The 27342-nt window shown below is 40.4% G+C and overlaps 2 protein-coding genes across 2 annotated transcripts; one reads left to right on the forward strand and one right to left on the reverse strand.

Moving 5' to 3' along the window:
* Nucleotides 1-1945: 1945 nt before the first annotated feature.
* On the forward strand, nucleotides 1946-5015 carry LOC110982884 (neuromedin-U receptor 1-like). The gene has a single exon (XM_087143601.1). It carries the CDS (start codon nucleotides 2506-2508, stop codon nucleotides 3496-3498), a length of 993 nt encoding a protein of 330 aa, XP_086999727.1. The 5' UTR covers nucleotides 1946-2505; the 3' UTR covers nucleotides 3499-5015.
* A 130-nt stretch (nucleotides 5016-5145) lies between these two features.
* LOC147800519 (adhesion G protein-coupled receptor D1-like) lies at nucleotides 5146-26293 on the reverse strand. Its single transcript, XM_087143599.1, has 18 exons — nucleotides 26235-26293; nucleotides 24395-24448; nucleotides 23715-23841; nucleotides 22831-22953; nucleotides 22377-22455; nucleotides 20041-20143; nucleotides 19001-19041; nucleotides 17973-18084; nucleotides 17350-17453; nucleotides 16075-16177; nucleotides 15330-15480; nucleotides 14241-14307; nucleotides 13571-13643; nucleotides 12884-12969; nucleotides 11363-11489; nucleotides 8849-10596; nucleotides 8008-8047; nucleotides 5146-7568 (listed from the first exon to the last, which is right to left on the reverse strand). Exons 2-16 carry the CDS (start codon nucleotides 24440-24442, stop codon nucleotides 10420-10422), a joined length of 1521 nt encoding a protein of 506 aa, XP_086999725.1. The 5' UTR covers nucleotides 24443-24448; nucleotides 26235-26293; the 3' UTR covers nucleotides 5146-7568; nucleotides 8008-8047; nucleotides 8849-10419.
* Between the last annotated feature and the right edge of the window lie 1049 nt (nucleotides 26294-27342).

Genomic DNA, 27342 nt, shown 5'->3' on the forward strand with positions numbered 1-27342 from the left:
GGCAAGCTTGAAAACGAGGAGCATACTAATGTTCAAAATGGCAGCGTTCATGAATGTCATTCGAAAGGAAAAGCTGTATGCCTTTAGGAGGGAATCTCAAGAAACCAGATGCAGGCAGTTGTACCGATTTGAGAGTGGCAGAGCAGTTTTCTTCATCAAGGTTTTTGCGATCAAATTACTGCCATCGTGCTTATCTGTCATTACCTCCATTGTTGAAGTTCCCCGGAGAAGACTGCCTTAGGGAGCCGAGCATATTTCATCCTAACTACATAGCAGGTCCCAACAAGCTGCTGTCGAGTAAGTAATGCGTCAACGCATACGAACTTCCACAAAGATTCTGTCCTTCCACCTGATGTTCCTCAGACAAGGGGAGACATCTTCACCCATTGCAGGCTGTGGATATAGCGTCGGTACGTAGTGTACGTCTTGCCGGAATAGAGCGAGCAGAAGAGAACTACAGCGTACGTAGGCCTAATTCTGGGCTGTTCCGGTTGGGGGGGGGTCTGGAGCTTGCAAATTACAGCGGAGGCAGCGGCGCTGATCCTCTTAGCTTCTCCACCTCTTTGTCCAGCTGTTATCACTGGAAATTGATGCTGTCAAGATATGTGAAGCAGTTGACCGTGTTGAGGCAGTTTTCAGAATGATGACGGGATGAGAATGTCGGGTTGTTGAGACTGGGTTGGTTCAGGATCTCAGTCTTCCTGACCTTGATTGTCAGTCCAAGATTTTCTTCCGCTGTTTTGAAGGCATTCAGCATGCTCTGAAGAGTGTGAGATCATGGCAGCGTTCCGCAACTCGCTCACACATCAATGCCCTGGTTTTGTCTGTGGCCTCCAGGCATCTTTGCATTGAAAAGTTTGCCGTAGGTGCCGTAGGTCAGGATGCACCTTTTTCAACGCTGGAGGGGCAGAGTTGAAGAAACGCAGAGAGATACAGCGAGAAGAGGTTGGGCGCCAGTACACAATCTTATTAGACACCCTCTTGTTTCACAATAAACTTTTCCGAGGTATCGCCTCGAGTTGCTACCTGGGCTGTCATTCCAGTAAATGGAGTTGTGTCCTTGCTCTACGGTTGCTAATAACGGCAATGCCTGGAGGTCACCGCAGCGATGGAGAAGGGCCAACTGAATCGAAAAATAAACACCAAGTAGAGGGGCATGTTCTGCGGCAGTGGTTGTCTCCTGTATTGGCCTGAGGGTGAAGACCGTGTTCGCATTGAGGCAGGATGACCTCGAGGATGTGCTTCAGATAGTTCAAAATCATCTCTCCCAAGATCTTGGCCAGCGATTGGAAGCAGATAGAATTGTGCTTGCCGCACTCTTGTTTGTTCCCCCTTCTTATGAATGAGTATCACGCGGAGGCGCTAGGGTGTGTGCACACTCAGGTGAGCCTGCACACAGATCGGCTGGAGTGTTGCTCCGAAATTCCCTGTAGTTCAACATGGGGTCACATGATGCCCAGTTACCCTGTGCTGCCACGTGGAGGCACCGCAGTAGTCTTGACGGTGAAGAAGCTTTCCGTACGACTGGGGGAGACTTATGCGCTCAGTCGGCTCCCCGTTTCGCCCCCTATAGGCTTAGCCAGCGGCAGCGGCTGAAGGTAGAAAGTAATGTGCGCAATACGAACAACTATGCATACACTGCACTTGATTGATCACACACACCTTGCGGTAAAAAAAATCACTAACACGCGTGAACACCTGCTTGCACAATGCATTACATGATCGCTCAGCATCTAAGCAATCATATGGCTTAATACCACGCTGTAAAAATCTCGAACTAGAATGTTTTCGATTTTTTTTATTATGCCCTCCAACAGAGAGATAACGATTTTGATGCGTGTTAGGCTTTCTCTATGTTTTAACACCAGTCTCCCCCTTCGTTACTCTTCGAAGTAAGTCCAAAAGACTGGACAGATTGTTTAACCGCCGTTTCAGTCACGTTTGGTTTGGTCGTGCAATAAACTTAGCATTTGCTGCCTATATTCGATTAAAAAACAAAACAAAACAAAACAACACAACAACAACAACAACAGACAGTGGGTGATTTCCATAAAAAATCAAGCACCAAAATGACCTCAATACGTCTGTGGCAAAAGTCAATGTGGCGCGATCAACAGTAATAGCGCTTGTGCAGCAAGCTAAGCTAGCTCCTTACCAATTACATACAATGGAAATTGTGTGCCAAACACTTCTTTTGTTTGTCATATTTTGAATAACAATCTTTTGCCAATAGCATCTTGCAGTGCTGCATGTCGAAGTTACTTGCTAAAAGGCGTTTCGCTTAGCCATGTTTTGCCATGTTCCGTTATTACTGGTTCATCGCTCCGCCCCATGTTACACGAGCACTCAACATAAAACATGATCACATGATCAAAATGGGGCAAGATATGACTGATGAAAATGATCACGGTGTTGGCTTTCTGGTTAAAAGAGGATAGGGAGCATTTCGCGTGAGCAGACTGACAGACAAACGTGAATGTGAACAATAAGTGCAAAGCAAGCATCATGGAGAAGGTAGTGGTGCTCCGCATCTTCAAGATCACCGTGGGAATCGTCGGCATCTTGGGTAACGGTCTAGTATGCGTTGTCATCGCTAAAGTCTCGGCGATGCGGACTCGATCCAATGCCTTCATCTTCCACCAGGCCGTGGTGGATCTAATCGGTTCCACCGTGATTCTATTGCGGAGCGAGATCCCTCTACCAGACCCTGTGCCAGACGACGCCCTTGGGTGGATAGTGTGCCACGTCTGGTTTTCCCACTTGGCACTTTTTTTCGTGTATCTGATCTCAACATTAAATCTGCTGATGCTGACCATGGAGCGGTATTTTGCCATCGTTCACCCACTCAAATACCAGGCAGCCTTTGCCAAGCAGCCCCGGCTGAAAGTCGGTGTGGTTATTGCAGCCTGTTGGATCTTCACGATCATTGCCAAGTCCTACAACATCATCCTCTTCGAGGTGGAAGACGGCGCGTGTGTTTCGAGTGCCGAATCTCGGTCGAAAGTCTTGGGAGTTTTGACAGCCATGGTACACTACGTGGTGCCTGTAACAGTGATGCTGTTTGCCTACATCCGCATCAGCGTGGAGCTCAAGCGAAGAGCCGCCCGACTGCAGCCCGCACTGCCGCCCGTTGATCCCACTGCTGGAGTATCGACGGCAGACACTGCCCGACCAATAAATGTGTTGGCGGCGTCCCTTCTCCGGGCCAGGCGCAACGTCTTCAAGATGCTGCTGATCGTTTTCGTCACGTTCCTGATTTGCTGGACTCCGAACCAGGTACTCTTCCTCATGTTTAACCTCGGCTTGCCACTGCGGTTCGACGAGTGGTATATATTGCTCTCTGTCGCGATGGTATCCGCAAACTGTTGCGTCAACCCGCTCATCTACGCTTTCAAGTACCAGCAATTCCGCAGGGGGCTACGCGAGATGTTCTGCCATCGTCGGGTCGGGCTACACCCGGACTCATCCAACCCAACAAATTTCATTCAGGCTGTATGATGAACAAACGCGATGAGGATAGACATGTTCAGATTTCGCCTGGAAATATACTGTAACTTAGAATCATTGTTCGTGGTAAGATCATTCTTTTATAGTCCTGATGGTGCAGGCCTAACAGTGTCAAACCGTCAAATTTTGCGTAGTGCAAGTGGCACGCAATTGTTTTTGAGAAAAAAGAAGAGCCATATTGAGAACTACTTTATTTCTTCTCTTTTCAAAAGTGTACAAATAGCCCCCCAACTTAGCCTTAGCCCTCAGAAACCCCGACGGGTTAAATTAAGATATTTCCAATTGTTTTGGTGTCCCTTATCTTTACCCCAGCCCCAATTTTGTTCCGGCTCCCCCTCCCCCCTTGGAGAATAGGACACTGATCTTCACAGAGAACTGTTACAAGCTCAGGAGGAACACCCCTATAGAGTTTGGAGGTTGGAAAGCGCTTGCCATAATTATAGTTGTGAAATGCGATAAGAAGTGGATGTTGTTCATCTTCGTGCTTAAAAGGAATGAATCTGAATACAAATGATTTGTTGCCATTTGTTTGCACTGATATTGAAAACTTTTTACCGAATATACATGCGTTTTTGCTCTGTTAATTGCCATGACAGAGATATCAGTTTTACAGTTGGTCACACTTCCTCTTAGGCGTTAAGAGGGAGGGGAAAAAAGAGAAAGAAACGAAAAGAGAGAGGGGGTGGCGGGAGAAAAGGGAAGATGGATATCGCCCATTTCCTTGGAAAGAGGTTTGTCAGTTTGCTGTTGAGATTTGCCTTCAGAAAAAAAAGGCAACGCCGATGTTTCCTGTCAAATCCTTATTCCTTCAGTTATTTAATAATTCAGTAATTACATTGTCTCATTATTACTGGGAAAATCTAAAAAGATATTTATGATGATGCTTTCCGCACGGTGCCGTTGAGTACTAATACTCGCAAACCAGCTGTCATATAAATTATGCGGTGACTGTACAATCTACACACAAAGAAACAACCAATTAACTGTCAGCTTACCAACTATCGCTGTCGCAGGTTAATCGACATTAGTTGTCTCTGTTGGTTGAAGGGCAGGATTCTCTTGCAAATCAACACCAAAGTGTGCAGCAACCAAACTTACATGAATGGCTGAAAATGCAGACCTGACCGGCCGTGGTTCCGCTATAACGATCACAAAATGAGCTGCCGAGCCACGCATCATTTGTGATGCAGTAACTGCGGAATTAACTTAGAGGATATAATCAAGTACTTGCTTTGAAATGCCGCCCCGCAGTGGTAATGGCAACATTCTGAGAAAGAGATGAATGCTTCGAAAATCACCAATCATTTATTTTATTGGAGCGCATTCAAGGCCATGCGCTTTCCGTCTACGTTCTGTTGCATGAAAAAGCTGTGTTCTTTACCTGCCAGCCGATTCAACTTCCCAATGCCGCTGTTAACAACAACGGCTTGTACAGAAATCACCCTATAAAAACCTCGTTCGTTAACAGCGGAGGGTAGTCGTATCGGGTGGACTTTCATCTCCCCACCTCCCGTATAACTAACAGCTCCCTACTTGTCCTTCCTACAAATCTCTTTTCACAACTGCCAAGTCTGGAGGCAGTGCGAACTCTATCCTGAAATATTTGTTAAGAAAACTGACACACGGTAGACAAACACATTAGGTTACCGCACCCCGCAATCCTAAGCAAAGTGAAATGTAGATGCTTTATTTATTCCATTTTGAATGGCACAAAATGCTAATGTCCAGCCCTTTTTAACACGCATCGATGTGCAACTGTTGATATCCACAATTATAAACATTGCCAAAAATGTGTTCAGCAGTGGTGTATCCAGGTCTTGGCTGGGGAAGGGGGGGGGATTGGACATTTTTCTAAAAATGACTGTCAATTTTTTTGTACTTTAGACTACTGTTTTTTTTTATGCACTAAACCGTTTCTAAAATGAATTTTCTGCTTTTGTGACATCGGAAAAGCAGATTTTACAACAACACTAACCACCCAAGCAGAAAAGTTGAATTCACGGTTGTCGTCAAAATGTTCGATCCAAATTTCTGCCTGCTCGAAAGCAGAAAAGCAGATGGCCGCTTTTCGGCTGCCAGCGAATGAAGAAAAAATAAAATCTGCTTTTCTACCATTCTGATAGCAGAAAAGCAGATGGCCACTTTTCGTCCTCCATGCCCCCTCCCCGTGCGAACACAATATCCCCCAGCAAAAATCGTGGATCCACCTCTTTTTTTTAAGTGAATCATCTATCCAGCAAGGGGAGGATGATGCAACAATGGCTTACTATATTACAATTTCCCAGTAGTCTGACCCCCTCCAATCCAAACATTTCAATTTTACCCCGACGTTTTTATACGCAATATTTTCTCCCTGTTCGCATCCACTTCTAAAGGGTGCAGAGATCTCACAAATTTAATAGCACAAGCGTTATGTAAGCGTAAAGGTGCTCTCTTTGGTACACTCTAACTACATTCATTAAAAGTGCAAATTACCACCTAATCCCATACATCGTTGAACTGAGAAACTAGTTATAAACTTGGTTACTGGTTGCATATTTTACACTGTTTGCCCGAACGTTCTTACAAACTCTTCTCTGCCCATTTCATTCTAAATAGCATAATTTCTGATTGGTTTTAGCAAATTTGAGTTTTGCTAATTATGTCTTTCTTACCCAAGCGAATGTATGCCTACATGTTCTTATTTGCTTTAACAATTTTTTTTAACCCAATAAAAACAGAAAAATTAAAGATATACAATTAGCATAAATATATTTCATTATAAATACAATGACATTTGAATTATTCTACAATAACTTCATTCTGTACGAAAAAACAATCATGAAGTAAACTTACACATTAAGCTATCTAATTACAACACAAGATTATTCATTCAACACATAATTTACTTAGCAAAGTCAATCTACACTTTTTGCCATAATTGTTTGGAGTGCAATGAGTATGTCGCAGTTCCTTGTGCATGCAAACATGAACAAATTTTACAAAGTGACACTAACCAATTCACAGTTTAGAAAATACATTATATACATTTGACAGTATAATGACAGACGACTTTCACCCACTTTCCTCTTCCCCCCCCCCCCGTGGGGGGGACAGGGGTTGCTTTTTCATCACTCTTCCTTTAATATTTTTCAATTGTCCATCCCCTCGATATGAGAAGTCACTAGTCTCGAGTGACCCCAACAAGTCATGAAAATTTGTTAGTAAGTTGTCAATCTGAAACCACTCAAAATTTGTTGATTTGGAAAAGTGTAGGTGTACCACCAGTGCAGTATCAAAATTTTAAAATTGAAGTTCAATTTGTTGTTGTGCAATTTCCTCCAACAGTAATTTTACTCTGCACAAACATCCACATGTGACTGTCAGCATGCACTTATCGTGAATAAAAGAAATTGGTCAAATTCGTGTGTATTCATTTTACAAACTAGTGTTACAACGATCTCACAGTTATTTGATAATACAACTCTTAATTTAAAGCCTGGGTACTTTATACAGCCTTGAAATTTTTTTCACGATTTTCATATTTTCATATCACGCATTGCACTTACGACGTAAGCTGAATACAATTGCAAAACTTCAAAATTTCAACAGTTCAAAAATCTCGCAGAAACGGTGCAAAGTTAATAACCAAAAGTGTAGGATAAAATTAGCAATAATAAACAGCATTTGTCCAATATTTCTCACAAGGTGTAAGTAATTTGTGAGATGAGTGCCATAATTTACAAGCATATATTTAATTATATTCCAAGCTGAAACCATTCCAGAAGAAAATAGTTGTGTACTTACAGTTTTTACGTTCTCTAACAAATGTGTACATATAATTCTCTGGATATTCTGTGTAGTTAACAATACTTTCATAGGATTTAATTATTTGTAGATTTTTTAACATGCATTTATAGATCCATTATGTTTAAAATCAGGATTTTGATGGTGCATGCTCAGCCCAAATTTGGGTCACAAAATAGTGAGAGTCATCACTCCCCACTGGGTTAGGCACCACAAGGAACAGCCATCAGGTCCGGTGAAATTGCTATAGCCTTAATTGACGTTTGTCATGGTATCTGATGAAGAAAAAAGAAAGAGGCTGGAGGTTTTGCTTGAAACTGATTTAAACATTGTTTGGATTCTGGCCTGGCATACAACAACTTGCCAGAACGAACACAAGGATGTAGAAGGAAATGATAATCATTTATAAACGTTGCTTGGTTTAACAGAATTTTTCTTGACGTATCTATGCTTTCTATATATCAGCATATATCACAGTGACTTTCTCATTGACTGGGGTCTAGTGGAAAAGGGGATAAGGGGGTAAGAATTCCCGCAGAGAGGGCGGTCCCCCTTGCCATCCCTTGGCTACAGCACTAGCCTCTGGGGAGAATAGTTGACATGTAACTCATACTGCTACCTAGTTAAGTAAAATGATTAATGGTATCAAAAAAATCAAGGTTTTTGTTTGTTTCTGAAGGATTGATTTCTTTACTGTAAGGTCATTTAACTTACCGTCAGTAGTGGTGTGATCTCTTGCGGTTTTTGATGGTTTCTGCAGAAAACAAAATGGACACATTATCTAAACTTATTCTCAGTCAACGCTCTGAGCTGTTCCATACTCCTCCAAAAATCAGTCCGATTTTTTTTTTCTTACTCATGTTCCATTAATAAATTGTTAAGAATTACATGAACCTCTTGAGTTTCAGGATGTAATTTCCTGGGATTTTTTAATCTTTTTGTTTTTTGCTTTCATTTCTTTTGAAATTTTGGATTTAACACTTTCATACAGTGGTCACAGACTGTGAATGCACAAGTGCTGGATTTCAACACCTATGCTTTCAGGGTGGCTACATGTAGCAAATGCTAAAGAACACCGGCAAAAGGAAAACCAACTATTTTCAACCTAGATCTCCCCCTGCGAAATTCTAGAACAAATGATTACAAAGGATCCCTTATGGTAATTGAATGCAGCTATTTTTATGAAAACTTTTCATGAAGACTTTTATTCTTACAAAACCAAACATTTTCTGATAGCTATTAACAGGGGCTAGACTATGATCTGACATAGTTAGGAGTCACCTATCCAACAATAATTTGAAGAAAAAACCTCTGAAGTGTGTGTTACCAAGAATCTGGCCAAATCTTGACTAATCCACTGTGTCTGAATCATGTGGCTATGGCTGGAGATAACACACAAACCTATAAACCTAAGCTAGTGGCTTTATCTATTTCGCCTAGGCTCATACATTATTTCTAGCTGTCCCTAGCTCCAAGTACCTGATCAGAACTAGAGTACTGAACTTTGTGTTTGGTAAGACACTAACAGGTTTTGACCCCTGCTTAAGTAACTCACCGTCATTTTCGTGAGGTGGGTTGAGGAATCCTTACTTGCCGCAATCTTGTTGCGTGTCTTGACGTACGCCTGCCTCACCTGAAAGCGTTGACACCAAGGCTCACAAAATCAATTTAGAATGATAACAAAGACAAGCATATGCCATCCTTTTGCACCAGACATCTGCTGGCATGTAAAAACAGTACAAACAAAATCACCTTCTCATTACCCCCACTGCTTTTTTGGAGGAGTGGTGGCTCTGTTAGGCCCCAGGATCTGCCAACACCTATAACACCTATAAACGTCAAGACTGTTTGACCATTCCTGTTGGTTAAAAGTCCATCAGTGCATGTGCAGTGGTTTCCAACCACTGAAGACACCACCAAGAGCCATATGCTGCATCATAAATATCCATGTGAGATGTTTACCATTGCGCACATGACAAACACATCTTATAATAGGCTTGCATTGGCCATGGGGGTTTCAAAAAGTTATAGGATGGCAAAATATAATCTGCAGTTGATGGGAAATATGACATCAATTCTTCACATATCCCCACCTTTTAACACCAAAAGGCATATATGAATTAGAAAAATTATAGTGCACTGGAAAATATTTCTGAGCGACATTGACAGCCAGCTACAATCCTGGGTAAAATTGTAGGGACACTTGGCAATAGCCATCTGCTCTCCAGCCCCCTCCCCCACTCCCCCGGTCAATGTTGTCATGTCCAACCCGAAAGCAGACTGCCTGCATAGATCCAACATTGAAAAGGGGCCTGGGGGTTGGAAGCCCAACTAGATTTGTCCAGGATTGTAGATCAAGGTCTTGTCATTCACTGAAGAATTTTATTGCAAACTGCAATCAATGCTATTTCCTTTCCATTTTGAATCCAAACCTCTCCAGTTGCTTCAAGTTAGTATCAATAAGGTTTTTAAACACAACTCAATTAATACGGTGAAAAAAATGTTTAGGGACATGAGGAACACAAGTTTCTTAACATGGAGTAAAAGAGTGATAGAAAAGTTTAATCAGTTAGTTTTCATTCTTGTAAATTTAATGTATATCAAAGTTTCATATAGGAATGGGTAAAATGGTCTTGGGTATTTAGAATATTACAGAATAGAAATAATGCATTTTTGAATAAATGAAAAAGAAAACTATTGAATTTTTTAATTGTTGTAGTCAGATCCCAAACCAGTTTTAAATCACATGTTCAAAACTGCCCCAGCATGCTACTTCACCAGTAACAATTATGTGCCATCTTCAGCCCCCCTAATCGAATAGATAAAAGAAAGAATAAACTCAGAAACCAAGGAAAAAAGTCGATGAAATATAAAACATGTGCCCATATCACTACCATGTCCAAATTCAAGAAATACAGTTTGTCCCTCAAAAATGGTGCACGCAAGTACTGTCCATTTCAAATATACAATGTCGGCTTGCAGTGTTTTTAATTTACATGGTTTTTGGCTTGAAACTTTCAATTTCACCTGTTTCCAGAGATATGCCGTCATAAGCACAAGCGCTCGATTCTGAGTTGGTGCCGCTTTTGCCAAGACAGAACATATTTGCCACCTTGCGCACTCATCTCATGAAATGTCCTGATTAAGATGGAAAGAGTGGACCATTTGGGGAAACATGTACCCTTCCACTTTTCTGTGGATGACACCAATTTGAAAGTCTGGGGCATAGCATACGAGGTGAAGGTGATAAAGCAGACTTACTTCATCATTGAAAACGACATGAAAGAAGAAGATGAACAGCCCCTGCACGAAGGAATGAGAGATGAACTTATGTTAAAATTCTTTTCAAATTTAACTGTAAATGGTCTCAGACTTTTTCTCCTCAGAAATGCCCTTAAGATCTTAGCTGATCCACATCAAATCCTTTGAAACCTAATGTATGTGTAAAGATGTCCATTATAAATACATCTGTAAAGTTTCAAATCAATCCAATATAGGGTTTTGTTTCTTTGAGGTCATGTTATAGTCTGTACTGCCATGTGAGGCTGCCTGTGCACTGAGTACCCAAAGGGAAAAGCTAACATTTTCTGGCAGTCTTGAAAAAATGGGCACCTTCACCGTAGCTCTGATGTTCATAAATTGGTTTCAAAGTGACTTTTAGACATCATCAACAGAAAATGGATTGGCACCATAAAATGCATTGCATGTGGTAACTTTTTTGGGGGGGAAAATATTGGGAGGGCAGATTCTCAGCTCTTTTGTAGGGTTAAAAATGCTCGTAGCTTGAATACTTGTGAAGTTGTTTTGTTTGCCAAATTTGAGACAGGAAATGAGACTTAGCAGTTGGATTTAAAGAAATAAATTCTCTACTGTACATGTAACCAATTATCTTGGATTGTAATATGAATTATCTTTCATCCACAGTTTTGCAGAAAGTCCTGGCTTGACACAAAATTCTGCCTGTGTAAATGTGCATGAGACAAGCAATGGTCTCCCTTACAACAATATACCATCATAAAGACTTCAAACCAGTCTGGGTCACTACTGAACACCGACTCACAAAACCCACCTGCAGGCAGTTGAAAATAACAAAGAGATAGGCAAAAACCGTGCTATCTTTGATGATGAGCAGCAAGCCAAACAGCCAGGTCAGACCCAGGATGGGTGTCATCACAACGACAGCCTTCATGCCTGACCTGATCATTGACAAAAATAAAACAAACAAAGAACACAGGAATCAGAATTAGAAGTTTAACCAACATTGACAAAATAAAGCCAATGGGGAAGATGCACGGATAAAACTTACTGTAACACCTCAACCACAGAAATCTGTCTCAGATTTGAAAGAAAAACATGCCAACCAATGAGATCTTCTACTTTTGCCATGCTTCTCTGAACAGATTATGTGACATACAAGGGCATCCACATCCTTACTCTGAACACGCACTTGACACATTACAACCAGAGTATATGTGACTGGAGTTCCATATAGGCCTCTTGTGTACAGAAACATGTCCAGAGGGGGTGTTTTGGGGTTCAAACCCCCTCCATTTATTGACAAATTTTTTTAGGGGCCCTACTCTAAAGGATGAAAGATCCCCCCCAAAGTGTAGAACTATAGGGGTCTTAGTTTGTGTGTATGGTTTAGGACAAAAAACAAAGAGATTGATTGGATTACCAACAGTGACAGCTAATCCTTCCCCCTTGTACAAACAAAACTTCCTGAAAACCCCCAAGCAAAAATCCTGCATCTGTGCTTTGCATGTATGCGTTTCTGATGCACGACATACATGGTAGGGTTGAAAGATCTTGGGGAGTTTCTCAAATCTCGTATCTGAATTGAGAGGCACATTTTCTTGTAATCAGAATTGATAGGATATCTCTATGACTGCAAAGAATTTGCAGGACAGTGATGACCTTCACTAGTTACAGCACAGGAAAAACTATCTAGCCTCCCCTGCTCTTTCAATGAGCATAGGAGCAGATTCAGAACCCATTTTTTTGGGGGGGGGCGGGGTTAAGGGTGGAAAATTTGGAACTTTTTTTCCATGTAACCATTTATGATCTCTCTGAGGGGCAAGCTACATCTTGGAGCTTCTCATACACTTTGGGGACAAAGAGAAATTAATAAGCCCCCCAAAAAGCCTTTTGCTCATTATTTGTCAATAAAAATTCTGGCCCCAGAGGGTGGGGGAAGGGGAACTCATTACCCCCCTTGGGGCTCGGCTTTGAGTGTGCACTGCACTGCCCATCCAATTTGTTTCGGGAAAACAAAAGGCTGAGAATAAAACCTTGCGAGGCTAGGTTTACTATACCACTTGAAGCAGTCAACATTATAGATATCTGAGAGAGTCCTATTAATTTACACTGCACAAGGATTGATACATGGGCCTGAAAATGTAATTTATTTTTGTAATTTGTATACACCAAATGTGGAGCAAGACCAAAAGGCTAAATTCTGGAGCATTTTTTAGCTCACTTTGGGAAGGAAACCAAATTCCAAAGGGGCAAAAAGGATCCACCGATGAAATGAATATATTAATCATGCTCTACTTTAACTGGATGAATTTCCTTAAAGTCTGGCGCTCACTTGATCTTGTCCTTTTCAGACTTATCTTTGTTGACCTTCACTGACATAAACACGTGCAACACCATGCACATCACCACCAAATTGACCTGAAAAGTAAAAAAAAAAATCTGGATGGTGAAAGATTTAATAACAAACGACAGTAATCTTACATCAGGGCTGGCTGAGGACAGATCTATCACAGAGATAGTAGTGATCACTTGTAAATAGCAAAACTTCTGTGCAATAAATGTTTAACTAACAAGTTTCAACTATTGTCAACCAGCAACAAATTTCCTCTATTGGCATGGGCTTTTTATCAGCATATCTACAAAACCCCTGAACAGTGTCATTTGGACATTTGAAACCACAGTCAATCTGCCAACTGAGGGATCCAAATGGTAGCACCCCCAAATTTGAATACTGAGCTGTAGGAGACAGTCTTTAATCACTATAAACTATGCCCTGCTCATATCTTTGGTTTCATTACCATCTTGGCACCCTCCCATTGCAACTGCACATGCACCCTCCAATTTTTGTGATGACTGGATCCAGGCAGTGACTTTTCACATGTGACTGTGGTCACCATTTCATCACTCAAGTAATAAAAAGTTTTCTGCGAGGCTCACTGAATTAAAGGTCTGATTCCTTTAGTATATAAGCAAGCAACATAGGCTACAAAGTTCATCATGTGAAATAATGTTCACTTACTGCCAATACAAAGTAGGCCGGTCCAAGGAAGGCAACCAGAGCCCCAGCTCCAGATTTAACGGAAATCCAACAACTGAAACGCGAAATAAAAAAGAACAAAAATGAAAAGAAAAGAAACTCACTGACAATGTAAAATGTACATATCAAACTAAATTTCACTGTACCATTTTTCATGGGTGTCATGAATGGGTAAGGAGAAGGGCACTTGCCTCGGAAAAAAAGTTGAAATATGAAAAAAAAGTAAAAGAAATAAAAGAAATAGAGAAGAAAAGGGATGAAAATTACCAAACTGCTTGAAAAACAACCCCCAAACTGACCTCCTCCTGCTCTTAAATGTTTATTATGGTTTTAGGTGATAGGTGCTTTACCATCCCTAGACCCCTTCCTCCCCCCCCAAAAAAATGGTTCCCCTGGGAGAAAATCCTGGCCTCGCCAACATCAGTGCTAATCCATCATGTCCATCACTAGTCACTCACAGTCATAAGCCACACCACCAACTATTCATGAACTGTGACAGGGGTAATCCTTTGCCATTTCAAGACTGGTCTGTGATAGGGCTTGTGATTTGACTTGTCAACAACGCTGCACTGTGTGACACAAGTTTTTCTTGTGAAGAGACAGGGTCGTGTTTCCTTTAACACTGTGAAGAGAAGTTAGTCAAAACACTCACATCTCGCCCACTCCGTAATCCATGTGCCTTATGCCAAAGCTGATGGCCACAATTACCAGTGGAACACCTTAACAAGTATAGAAAGATGGAAAACTCATATCATATTTACACACTTCAAACTCTTTATGTTTGAAAACTACGAATGTACAATTCAGGGCACTGCACAAACCCATGTGGGAGTTTTTTTGTTGCCAGTGTATAATCATTTTTAAAACCATCTGACAGATGATAGCAAAGGATATGTTTATTTCAACAACACTGATAGTAATATAAAGTTTGTTTTTCCAGTTGGGTAATTCCAGAAATTAGGGGTCCAAAACTGTGACATTTTCGTGTCCCTGTTACATCTGACCTTTGTTATTTGACATGGAAATATCACCGGGCTTGATATCAAATTATTACTATTTGTTTGGCGGGTAATTTGCATTAATTCAGCACTCTCGGTAATTAGAAAATGTGTTCTGAACTTACAAAATCATATGTCAGATGTGATGGGGACACGAAAAGAAATAGACCCCTAATTTCTGGAATTACCCAGTTGTCTTTTGTGCTGGAGCTTATCATCACTACCAATGTATTAAGCAATGATTAATATGCACTGTCAGTCCAGAAGAGAAGTTACAGTGTACGAATTGGGGGCCTAAGCTGTTGAAGCCCATTTCAGGCATTTATATATATCCTACATGCACATGTATGAAAATGATCACCACCACACCCTTTGACTTACTACCACACCCTTTGACTTACTACCACACCCTTTGACTTACTACCACACCCTTTGACTTACTACCACACCCTTTGACTTACTACCACAACCCTTTGACTTACTACCACACCCTTTGACTTACTACCACACCCTTTGACTACTACCACACCCTTTGACTTACTACCACACCCTTTGACTTACTACCACAACCCTTTCACTTACTACCACACCCTTTGACTTACTACCACACCCTTTGACTTACTACCACACCCCTTTCACTTACTACCACACCCTTTCGCTTACTACCACACCCTTTCACTTACTACCACACCCTTTGACTCACTACCACACCCTTTGACTTACTACCACACCCCTTTACTTACCCCAGCCAAAGAGGCAGTAGTAGATCAGGTCAATCCCGCCCTTGAGGGCACGGCGTACTTTCATGTACATGTGCACCCCTTGGATGAAGATCCAAAAGAACACGGCCAGAAAGAAATAGTGCGTCAGACCGGCCACCACTTTGCATAAGGTCTGAACGGAAAGGAGCCATATATTATTGAAACAAATTTGCAACATTTTGACAATAACCTTGTGAGAGTTCAGTTCAGTTCATATCTTTTATTTGTTACCAACACATCCCGTAGATGGACAGATTGAATTATTGAACATATTATCAAGAGCTTGTCGAGTAGAGGCCTCACTGAGTGAAGTTAACAAAGGAGATTTACAGTTACAAGTGCACTTATACATCATTTGCTAATCTTTCTCAGCTCTTTAAACCCAAAAGTTAATAGCTGGATTTACAGCTTTCTCCAGGCCCTATATAGGCATCACTGTTACGCAGGGTGGGGTGTATTCCGTCCAAGGGACTAGCACCAATTTGATAGACTGGTAAGTGCCGCAGCTTGACCATGCATGTTGATGTCAAGCATGTACTGAGCATGTTACACAAAACAGGAAGCTTTAGAAGCTGACTGGGTCTGTGCATGTCAGAATGACAACAGAATACCACATGCATTTTATACATAAAAGTGGCTGATCTGAGAGGTGGGGGGCAATTATAAGAAGGGGATGCCCCAAAATGGAGGTGAACCAGCCAGCAAGTGAGATCTATTATGTACTCACTGACGAGTTGCTCACGATGCTTCCAACGAGAAACATAGAATGAGCAATGAGCAAGGCAGCTGCAGTGTGCTTCAAGATGCTGATACGAGTACTGGTCAACTGCCTATAAACGAAGGAAGGAACGCAGGATCCTAAGATGCATCAGAGTATAAACTAAACATGTCACTGATACCATATAAAAATTTTCTCACAAGTTTTGGTGACTTTCTCAGTTTTAACTAAAAGTTTAGACAAATCAAGTGCAAAAGGTTAAAAAAGTATAAAGTCCAAAGTTGTTGAGACCGGCAAAAGGCCACACACAAGATAAGTGGCATGACCAGTCACTAAACCATTCCCAAAACTAGTCACAAGATCGATCAAAAAATCCCTCAAGAGTAACAGGGGGAGAATAACAGAGGAATGCTTTTTTTGCAGTTCACTTTTTCCCATTTTTGTCACTTTATTTGTCCTTTGCCTCTTTACTTTTTAAACAGTCATCGTTCAAATTTTTTGCATACACTGCACCAACTGCACCAAACCATGGATCATTTACCCAGGGATGTGCAACTTAAGTTCAGAGCTGGTTCAGTGCGTGTTTCGGCCGGCACAATAACAAAGCAGAAATTAAGTTGGATTATGTAACACTTTCTCTAATAATAAAACATATATTCCTGTCTACCACTTGGTTTTCTTTTAATATTTTAAGTCAGGGTGCACCCTTTCTAAAATATGCTGATCAAGATATTTCATCCTATACATTCTGAGAAAAGTGTACCACAAAATTGGGGAATTTTGCCTCATTAGAACTTCATTTCTCCTTGAAATCGATAAATGAAGAAGATTTATTTGTCAAAACGAATAGATTTAAGCACCGCGTCAGCGCGTCATCTCGGCATAACCACGGCTGCACTGTACATGCTGCATGCTGCAACGGGTGTCATGTGGTCGCGAGTTTTTCGAGAAAGACGAGAGCGCCTTCGGGGGTAATAACAATCCGTAACACGCATGCAACCAAGGTCGCACATGCGTTTGCACTGGGGCCACTCGCGGTTGCACATCCCTGGGTAAATGGTCCGTGACCAAACCCAACATGACAATTCCAGAGCAATACAGGCATTTCACCATAGTGCACCTCCAAGAGTTTGCAACGCGTTGACCAATCACACTGCGTGCATTGTGATTGGTCGATGCTTTTCAAACTCTTGGAGTTGCACTATTGTGAATCGCCCATATTTATGGTTTGGATTTCAACTTGAGTGTATAAGCATGACAACCATTTAACAAATGAGAACTCACCTCAGGACATTGAGAATGATGAGTGTGAGAAGCAAGCAGATGATGGAGATAGTCAATCCAAGATAGGTTAGAACATCCAGGGCGACAGTATCCCCTTTAGACAACTGAAACACAATGGAGAGAGACACAATGGGTAAACTGTAATGCATGACTAAATATGTACCAGGAATTCAAGTGGAGAATAAATTAAGGGACAACCAAATCTCCAAATGTCTCATCTGGACACCAAAATTCACTAGGTACCTCTTATGCCTAATTGTGAGCTAACGCACCTTAAACTTATATTGCAACTTTGCATTTCATATTTTCTGTACTTGATTATTTGGTTTCTGATCATCAAAACTTTGAGAGGACGAAAAAGTAATATTATCTTTCTTCCACTCTAGTCGGGACAATCTGTCGCCCCAATAAGGTAACGACTTTTGAATCACTGCATTGTAATGGTGCCCTTTTCGCAGTCTGGTGGTACATGTCTGCTTTGTATCTTATGGTGTTGTTATGTTATTAGTTGGCCTTGAGGTAACTATTTAGTTGTGCACAGTAATTTTAACAGTTAGTTTTATAGATATGACATGTGACACTCTATGATTATCAGCAACAGAGATGAAGAACAGAGTTCTTACATTCAACGGATTGGGCGAGACCAGCACAGCAAAGTTGGTCAAATGGCTGCATGAGCAAACAGTACTTGTGGTCTTGCTTAATGTGGTGCAGCCGTCTGTTGACCAAACAGAGCTGTGAAGATGGAAACATGATGCCTTTTATAGCAACTGTAGTCACACAGAATCTTTGAAATGTCTTCCCCATGTCCCACATGACCTTTGTTGACCTTTTTCTTGTCCCAAATCAAACTGAGTTTTTAAAACTTCTAGGAAACAACAAAAATTGTATAAGGCTGCCTTTTCAACTAATGACAAACCAATCCCTAAGTTGGCAGCAGGTTTTCAAAATGAAACTTACTGATAATGATGCATAATAAGATAACGTTTTCCCCTATTGGACAATGGCAGACTCACAACCAACTTTTCAGGGGAATTTTTCTTTTGGGCCAAAAATTTAATTTTTTTTAAGTCACCTTTTGCAGTCTTTCCGAGGTGTTGGGCTAAATTGGGGGACTTTTTTACACACTTCGAAGGAAAGCCAATGGTATTATCCAAAATTCACCTCTGTCTCTTTTTTTTTAAACTAAAAAATGACCCTTAGGTGGGAGGGATGACCCCCATTAGCACCCCCATTCATCCTTAACAAGTGAGTGACATAGAAAAACCTGTCAACCTTTAGCAGCCATTAAGGTTTTGAAATGTCAGTTGTAAGTTTGCAGTGGCAGATAATCTCTTTTGGAGGTTACTATGAGTCTGAGAAGAATTGTGAACTCAGTGTATCAATCTGATACACTGTTCCAATTTAAATAGAATTAACCGAGTCTCCTCAAAACCTAAAAAAATCCCCTCACACCAGAGATTACCGAATGTATGTAGCATTTACATTAAATTTAGGAGTAATGTACTTTTATTGTCTTATCTTGGAAACTGAATAAGAAACGTAACCCGAGAGCCAAGCGTGCAAGTCTCTCATGTGGACTTAGAAACAACAACGATAAGATGAATCACTAATGTAATAAAGGCATAATAAAAAGATTCGGGGAACTCACTCTTTGAGGAATGCACATTTAGCAATTTTGTCACCAGCAACCTAAAAATGATAAGACAACAAATGATCAGCATAATGTTGCATCAGTAGTTATGTCAACTCTCTTTTCATTATTTTCTGTGTGCTTGTGCTCATCATCAGAATAAATCATCAAAGTACCAATTTTGGATTAATGCTAAATAATCAACTGTAATTACAATCTCATGTGAGACGTTAGTACATCATACCAAAAAGAAAGTATGGGGGTTGAGCCCAGCCCAAAAAGCTCTCATACAGGACTGAATATGTATGGAACTTATCAACTGACATCATTGATTTGCAGCAGGCAGCTTGAAAATGCAACATAAAGTAAGGTGAAGTACTTAATAAAGTAAAAAGCAGTGTTGTAGTCGAGTACTTTTTCCGAGTACCAAGTACTGCCGAGTACTTTGACTGCCGAGTACAAAGACAGGTCAAGTACTTTGCCATCCGAGTACAAGTACTTCTAATTCTGAGTACTTGGAACCAGACTACCAATGCCCAAGTAAATTGCGGGACCAATCTGGAGTACAACAATATAATTCGCGTATGTGATTGGTTAAGTATGCCCACAGATGGCAAATGGGGCGTATACATTAATGGTTCCACATTTGGCCTTCTTTTTGTCAGAACTGTATCGAATATTCAGCTTATGATGTTACTTTTAAGCAAATAAAATGTGGTTCACAGGCAGGGTTAGTCCCCTATGGATTGTAAAGTGACGAACTAGTTCCCCAGATGTCTTTTACCCATGAATTTTGCAGGCAGATCCTACCCAAGATCTTTTAGGATAAAAACTTTGGTATGAACGAGGACCATTTTGTCCAGAGAGCAGACCCAGAACCTCCAGTTTCCTGCATATCTGAACAAGACGAGAAGCCTAAACAGTGCATAAAAACTGCCACCCAAAAGCATCTGGGACAAGTTTACCTGAATAATATGCAAGACATGAGATAGTTTCTTAAGACATTATGTTACCAATCAGAGGAGTACTAGTGCACCCAACCACACCTGATGCCTCACCTCTGAATGGGAGATTTCAATCTGCACATTGTCCTTGAAGTCAGTTAGTGAACTGGCATTGATGACGATACCAACCAGCAAACTGTGCACAGTGGCCCTATCCCTGTAATGAAGATGAAAAACAGACTGATTGTTCTTTGATCATGCACACCACAAGAATAAACAATCACACATTGGTGATAAACAAATTAACCCACCAAACACCGCACATTAAATAACAGAGGACAGGAACACAACTGACAAGTTTCCATTCTTCTGAATTAAAGTGCAGAATTTTCCTTGAAACAGTTTTTAACACCATTATGATATTAAACTTGTGCTAACTTAAAATCTACCTTATTGAAAAAATTTTCCCAAAAATTTGCCCAACCTAAAAATGGATTGCTGAGTCATGGTGAATTGCACTTTATCTTTTGGTCACATTATATACTTTCCTCATTTTTTGGTATATAAGCAATCTTATCTGTCATTTACTAATTGAGGTATAAAATTTGCTTAGACTTTGGTCTCCAGGCCAGATTTTCAAAGAGCTGGGTCAAACATAGGTGTGGTGTTTTGTACATGTAGAATTCATGTGTTCCTTTTATGCGATATATATATCAGTATGTATAGACTAGTAGTACATGTACTATCCATCCTTTGAATAAATAAGCCAAAGAGTCCTGTTGAGGTTGACTTTATACCAGAGATGTTTTGTGGTCTGTAGCCTGGGCATAATGACCCGTAGCAGTACATTCAAGGCTGAACAAGAGCATATCAGTACATGCAATGTACACAATGTGCTCTTTATAAACTAACTAGATTGTACAGTAATTATGACTGGTTGTACCGCTCATAATGGCTCCATTTGCAAAGAACACCAGATCTGCTACAGACTGTGTAGACTAGAGTACTGCATTAAAGTGAACAAAAACTGAGCTGTGGTAAAGTGAAATGTTCCCAACAGAATAAACTTTGTAATGAGTTTATACCCAAGTGGCAACTACTAGAGATTGTGATTGGGCAGTGTGCTTCTATGTAAAATTCAGCCATATGTCTGTTGATGTCAGGTCCCAAATTAAGAGAGCCAACGAGTATGAGCCCGATCTTTAAAATTTTCTGCATATATCTGCTCATGTACATATAAATGCAAAGCTTTCCAATTCCCAGATTGCAGAGACAACTGTACCACAATCGATCACAGAGATAACTGCAAAACAGACTACAATTTTGTCCATGATTTAAACTAGGATTGTCGCAAAACGAGAAGTTTAATTTTTGTTTTCACAGAGGGGAAATTGTGACTTTGAAAAGTTACTTGAGACATCTCAAGCAGTTGACAAAATAGCACGGAAAGAAAGGAAGAGGAATGAAGAGAAGAAAATATAACGCTGAATTATGACTCAGAGAACAACCCTAAAAGGAGCCTGAAAGCATACCATCTACATGTACTTCATATCAAACAGGCTTTTCATTCTCACCAAGGAGAGAGGTGATTGAGGTAAAGAGCGGTAAACATGCCGGTAATATTGAATCTGAGCCCCACCACTGTGTGGAAATACAGCAAATAAACACAAAACTAGCCCAAGTTTGTGATGGGTATGGACTCAGTAACAGCCTGAGCAGCTGCTGCAACTGCAACACTCATTGATTTGAACATTAAATCCAAAGATGGCAATAATTGATCACCACAAACTGGCAAGGGAAAGGAAATGTCTTCGATGGTGAAAGTGTGATTGGAAGGAGAAAATCTGTAATTTTTACTTTGACAGAAAAAGAGATGCAGCTCTTTCTCAAAATAATTAGGTTTATAACAAATTCTGCCCAATCGAGGTCAGTCATAGAAGACTGCTGTGATTATTGCAGAGCCTGGAGGACATATGCATGTTACAGGCAGCAATGAACTACCAATGCTATTTACCCTCTCTGATGGTCATACTACAGTAAGTACAGACATCAGTCATTCAGTGGATAATTAGGAACAAAAAACATTCAAGGAACAGTTTTGAGCCATGCACACAGGAAGTGAGAGGTTTTAGAGCACTGATTCTAATTACTTTATTAAAAAAAATCAAAGAAAAACCAGAGAAAACTCAACCGAAAAAAAACAAACTAGAGATGAAAACCTTTTAAAAATAAGCTGGTTTACCATGACTCAGCACTTTTTTAGAGAAATTTCAATCCATTTTTAGGTTGGGCAAAGTTTTCTGGAATTTTTTGGTCAATATGGTAGGTCTTAAATATCATCAGAACATCACGTGTTTTACGCAGGCAAACTTTGCTTGTATGGTAAATAATGAAATCTCAATACACCTGTGGAGATGGATTGCTGAATAACTGGATTTCATGTCACTTACTTCACTCCCTCCAATGTTGAAGGAAGATGCTTCCGAATTCCTTGGTAGTATGAAGTTACAGCCAACCGGCCAGTTTGACCTGCAGTTTCAAAGAACAAAGAAAAATTGCTTACATAGATATCCACAACTCCACCTCATTATCATATGCTTAGAAAGTTTGGACAGCTTGACTGCACTGACCACTGGATTCCAGACAGGCTCTGCTTAATTCTCTTCATTAGTCTGTTTCTGATGACATATCTTAGCGCTCAACAGTCTCTTCCGACAAAGTGATTTCTATTGATGCAATAAACATTAGTTTACAAATGTTTAACCCCAACAGCTAGCAATGTGTTGTCTTACATTTTCTGGATCCATTTCTTCACACTTTTCAATAGATACAGATTAACTGCTGTTAAAAAGGAGCAAAAGAAGTTCATGCAGAACATGTGAGATGTACGAAAAACATCCTCACCGGTCCCGAAGATGCTCTGAGGAATGGTGACGGCAACTTTTGGTTTTTCATCTTCTCCAGTGCCGTGTCCCAATTCCACAGTGCCACTCATATTGTGTGGATGAAGCACATCCACCTTTGTATCTGAAAATCAACAGGTATCATATAAGTATGCCGACGGGAAACGGACAGCCACTCAGAAAAAAAAAATTGCAGGGTGTCCGATGCCTCCTGCATACTGAGTTATCCTAAATTGCAAAGTGCTTGACGTGTTTCTTTGGCATTTTAATGGCGGGGGGAGGCTCTGTAATATTTCCTCGTGCCTCCATTCAATTTCCTTGCTCAGAATTTCAATAAGACCAAAAAATCATAACACCGACATTCGAAACTGTGATGGCACACCTTTAAATATATGCCCTTCAGAAATTGAGGTTAACTCTTCGAAACTTGTTGGGTGTGCTCTGCCAAACGCACAAGTACCTACTTTGGATGCATGCCCTTGCTTACCACATATGGACCATCAGTTCTATTAAAGAATTCCATATCTTGTTCTCATGCATGGAGTGGACAGAGTAACCCCCACATAATTGGAATCTATTTAGAGTCCAGCAAATGTCCCTTGCCTAATCATAATCATTTCGAACAGATTAACAGATGGCACATTATTTAGAAGGAATTCGATTCTACAGGTTGGTGATGATGTAATAAGCGAAGTCATCTGTTGAGAAAGTAATGAGCATATCATGTCACAAGCAGTACTGATGGCATTTGTTTGATATTTTGTTGGCACAAAGCTCTTGAGGACAATCCTGTTTATAGTCCACTCTCTTCCCTCATCAGTCGGTGTATCCCACCATCTCTCGGATGCTTCACACCAACAATCAAAGGAGAAAGTTTGTCCTCACCAACAAACGTATTATTGACGATCAGCGGAACACTGCCACTCTCGGTTCTGATATAGGCAGCAATCGTGTTGTCCACTGCTGCACTGAGGCGTACACCTTCCATAAAACTGCTTGTTGCCATGCTACCCTGCAAAACAGAACAGAGTCACATCAATATATTACTTTCAAAATGGTAGCAAAGTTCTTCATATGTTCTGAAATCATGCCTTTGTCCTGACCAATTTTCTTTTGTCTTTGCTAGTCTAAGAATCATCCATTTACAAAACTCTATAGCTCTCCAAATAAAATGTTGGAAGTTTAATTGTGCAGTGGTGCACCCAGAATTTATCACGAGGGGCCTCGGACCCAAATTTACAGGGCACATCATTCCCAAAGAACTCTAGATCCTTAACCCTGAGAGAGGAGGGGTAATGTGCCCCCCTCAATAGTTTTTCTTGTATTGCCGCAGTTCACTGTTTTCAGAAGTTGAACCTCTAGCAGTTCTTAGATTAACTCTTTGCAGTCATTTTAACACCATACATTGTGTTTACAACATCAAACCTACTGTTCTTTCAAAGTGCACATTTTCTGGAGACGGATCAGCCAAAAATGTATACTTTTCCCACTGCACTGCTCGATGCATGCGAACTGTTTTCTCACAAAATTTAATATCAAACAGAAATTTTCTGTCTCAATTTTACCTCAGTTGTATTCTTGTTAATTTCAAGGACCTGGTTCACAATCTCCATGTAAACCTGTAATACAAAAGAAGACATTATTGCGTATGTGGCAGAGCCAGAAATGAGTAAGTTATTAAATACACGTTTTTACATAAAAGTAGTTCCTCATTAAAATGTTAGCTTTAGTTTAGAGTTCGTGTTTTTTTTCTAGTAGTGTGCTCCCTCTGTTTGTTTAAGCCCCAGCTTCCCCCTATATAGTGTAGGCACATGGTCTGGCCACACTCAGTGTAGCATATCAGCAGAGACCAGTCAACTTCACATGTATTGTTACTCCTAACTGGAGTGTGGTTTTCTGCTTGAGCCTTTGTCTGCTGGACATCAGTGATTGAAGTCTGAGTGTATACTCTCATAAGGTCCATTTTACACTGTGTTGGGTTTAGCTTTTGGTTTTTAGTCTTTTGATTTAAGTTCTTTTAGTCCTTAAGTCCTTTGAGGTTTTTGCATTTTTAGTGCCTTTTCATTAATGAATTCTTTTTTGTCTATTTGTTGAAGTCAAATATTGGTGTCTGAGTCCTTATTAATTAGGTATCCTGTGAGTTTTCCCTCAAAGACCCTTGGTCTATTAGAGTTTTTGTTGTTTTGCGAGTTCCCCATAGTGTGCCATTTTTCCCCATTACACATGGCTAGTAACGTACGTAGTTGCCACACTGTACCACAGCCTGATTATTCTTAGCCAGTTTTCGTGCAATTTATTCAATGTGTGGTCAGAAATTGTGTGTGAAAAAGGAAAATACAAACATTAACATTTTGAAAATAGTTATAGGAAGGCCACATGGGCGTTGCCAGGATTTTTCCAAGGGGAGCAAACCATATGTCCCATTGGGTGGGGGAATTTCTGAGGGCAAGCTACATATAGTAGGTCTAGTCCATTAAAGGTGGGTGGGGGTGACTTTAATGCACATCTGTGACTTTCATCCCATTTCCTTTCTTTTTTCTATTCATGTCATTTCTTCCCAACTTTTTTTCTAATGTTCTCCCATTTTTAAGGGGGGGGGGGCAGCAAGTGCCCCCTCTTGCCCTCCCCTTGGAAGGCCATATTGCGTTACAACTGAATTGATCCTTTAAGACATGCATGATCCTAAGAGCATGAGCTCACAAGGTTCTGGCTACCCCCATTTCCCAACAAATCACACCATTTAAAAGTGAACAATATTGCTTGGACAATGCATTGAATGTCAAAAACTTTTCCAAAAACTGTTTGTATTAAAAAAACCCAGGTTTTTGCAATGGTTGATTGGCAAAGGAAACTGCATCCTACTGGAAAGTACATCCTTGTTTTGACAGGACTTTTGAAAGGCCATGTAAGCCTTTTTCATACAGGGTGAAAAATCTACCAATCAAAATTCTCTCTGGGGCCAAATTTCATGGGGGCACTGTAATGGGAAACACTGCTTAGCAACAAAAGGAAAACAAGCTTGGAACAAGTAGAACAAGGTGCCAAGAATTTTTGGGCACATAACCTTATTTCGCTTGAGGGCCAATCCAGTACCTAGTTTTGGGGGTGCCAAACTTTTTTGGATGGGGGTTGGAAAACAAACACTTTTTTGTAACCTTTTATGGCCTTTCCAAAGAGTAAAGGAACATTTTTGGGCTTTTTTAAATGCTTTTCAAAAGAAGGGAAATGAAACCGAATCAAACAATTTTTTACTCCTTTCTTGGGTGCTACGGCTCCCACTGGCCCCTGAATTTTCCCTTGAGTTTGCTCAGCAATGGTTTCCTGCACTTTGTAGATTTATGTCCCCAGGGCTCCATAAGATTGCCATTGACCCCCCTGCCACATCTGATCCAGTTCGGACAGTACCTTCAGCACATTTCTTCTCCGATAATCTTTTTCATCCACCAACAGTGCATCCACTTTGTCGCCAGGTGGTCTTCAGAATGACTGCCAGAATTGACGCGTTAATGCGATCTGGCGTTCCTTTGTACTTGCTCAAGTATTTGGCTACAAAGGTCAGGTTGCTGAGGAATTCTTCAGCATTTGCACTAGTATCAATCTGTAAAACGATATTCAGTTTGGTAATTACACAAAGGGGAAACAGTACAATGCAAGTCAAGATGGGGCATTGCTTGGATTAAAAAAGACACTTCAAAAGAACCATCACGCTGTTAACAAAGTGAACTTGGGAAGTGCACATAGGCCTACAAGAAAAGTACCTCAAATTCTGTGAAGTATTTAAATGCTTAAAATCTTCAGAGTTAATGACCCTTGGTGTCATTCAGTGAAGTTACAGGGCATACACAGGGGCAGTCTTTGCCCCCATTTAAAATTTTGAAATGTACACAGCACATGATTTATTGCTTTATATGCTAATTTTATTAACATGATTTATGTGCTAACTCCAGTTTTATGAGCATGACAGAGAAGTTAAAACATAAATATTCCAAAATGTCTGTGGTTCTTCAAATAACTGCTTTGCTAACTTGCAGATGAATCAACTCACCCCGTTTTTCGCATCTATCAGAGTAGGTTGGTCTGTGAAACAAAACCAACAATGACTTCAAAATATATAGCAAATAACACAAAGTCTTTGTAAAATTGGAACATGGGTTTCAGGTTTTTAAGAAAAAAATGACGTAGTGAGAGATGAACAAGAATCTTTAAAAAAGTGAGAGGGGAATCAGAAGACAATGAAATGAATCATGCAAGTGGTGAAATATGAAAGCTATATGACTTGCAAAAAAGGAATCGGCAAGATCATTGAAGGAAATAGGACAATAATTTTGAGGGTGTTAATAAAGAGATAATAGGTTTCCTCACACATTTGTATACTTTTTTGTTTAAATGCCCCATTGAAGTTAGTCACAGATAATGCCAAATGATCAACAGTCAATGATCACTTTTCAACGATTGTTAATTCAATTTCCTCACATTTCAGTGCACTTCCTCTCACCTGATGGTCATGTACACA

This window comes from Acanthaster planci, linkage group LG01, assembly GCF_054643075.1.
Source record: "Acanthaster planci isolate LZ-2023a linkage group LG01, COTS_SCS, whole genome shotgun sequence".
NCBI lineage: Eukaryota > Metazoa > Echinodermata > Asteroidea > Valvatida > Acanthasteridae > Acanthaster > Acanthaster planci.

Bases quoted from the DNA above. Each gene is read 5' to 3' on its own strand.
- LOC110982884 (XM_087143601.1), top strand. From the start codon at position 2,506: ATGGAGAAGGTAGTGGTGCTCCGCATCTTCAAGATCACCGTGGGAATC.
- LOC147800519 (XM_087143599.1), bottom strand. From the start codon at position 24,442: ATGGAGATTGTGAACCAGGTCCTTGAAATTAACAAGAATACAACTGAG. The intron at 19,042-20,040 runs GTGAGGCATCAG...TATCATTTTTAG, and splicing joins TTGAAATCTCCCATTCAGAG to GTTGCTGGTGACAAAATTGC. The intron at 18,085-19,000 runs GTGAGTTCCCCG...CCATCTTCACAG, and splicing joins AAATGTGCATTCCTCAAAGA to CTCTGTTTGGTCAACAGACG.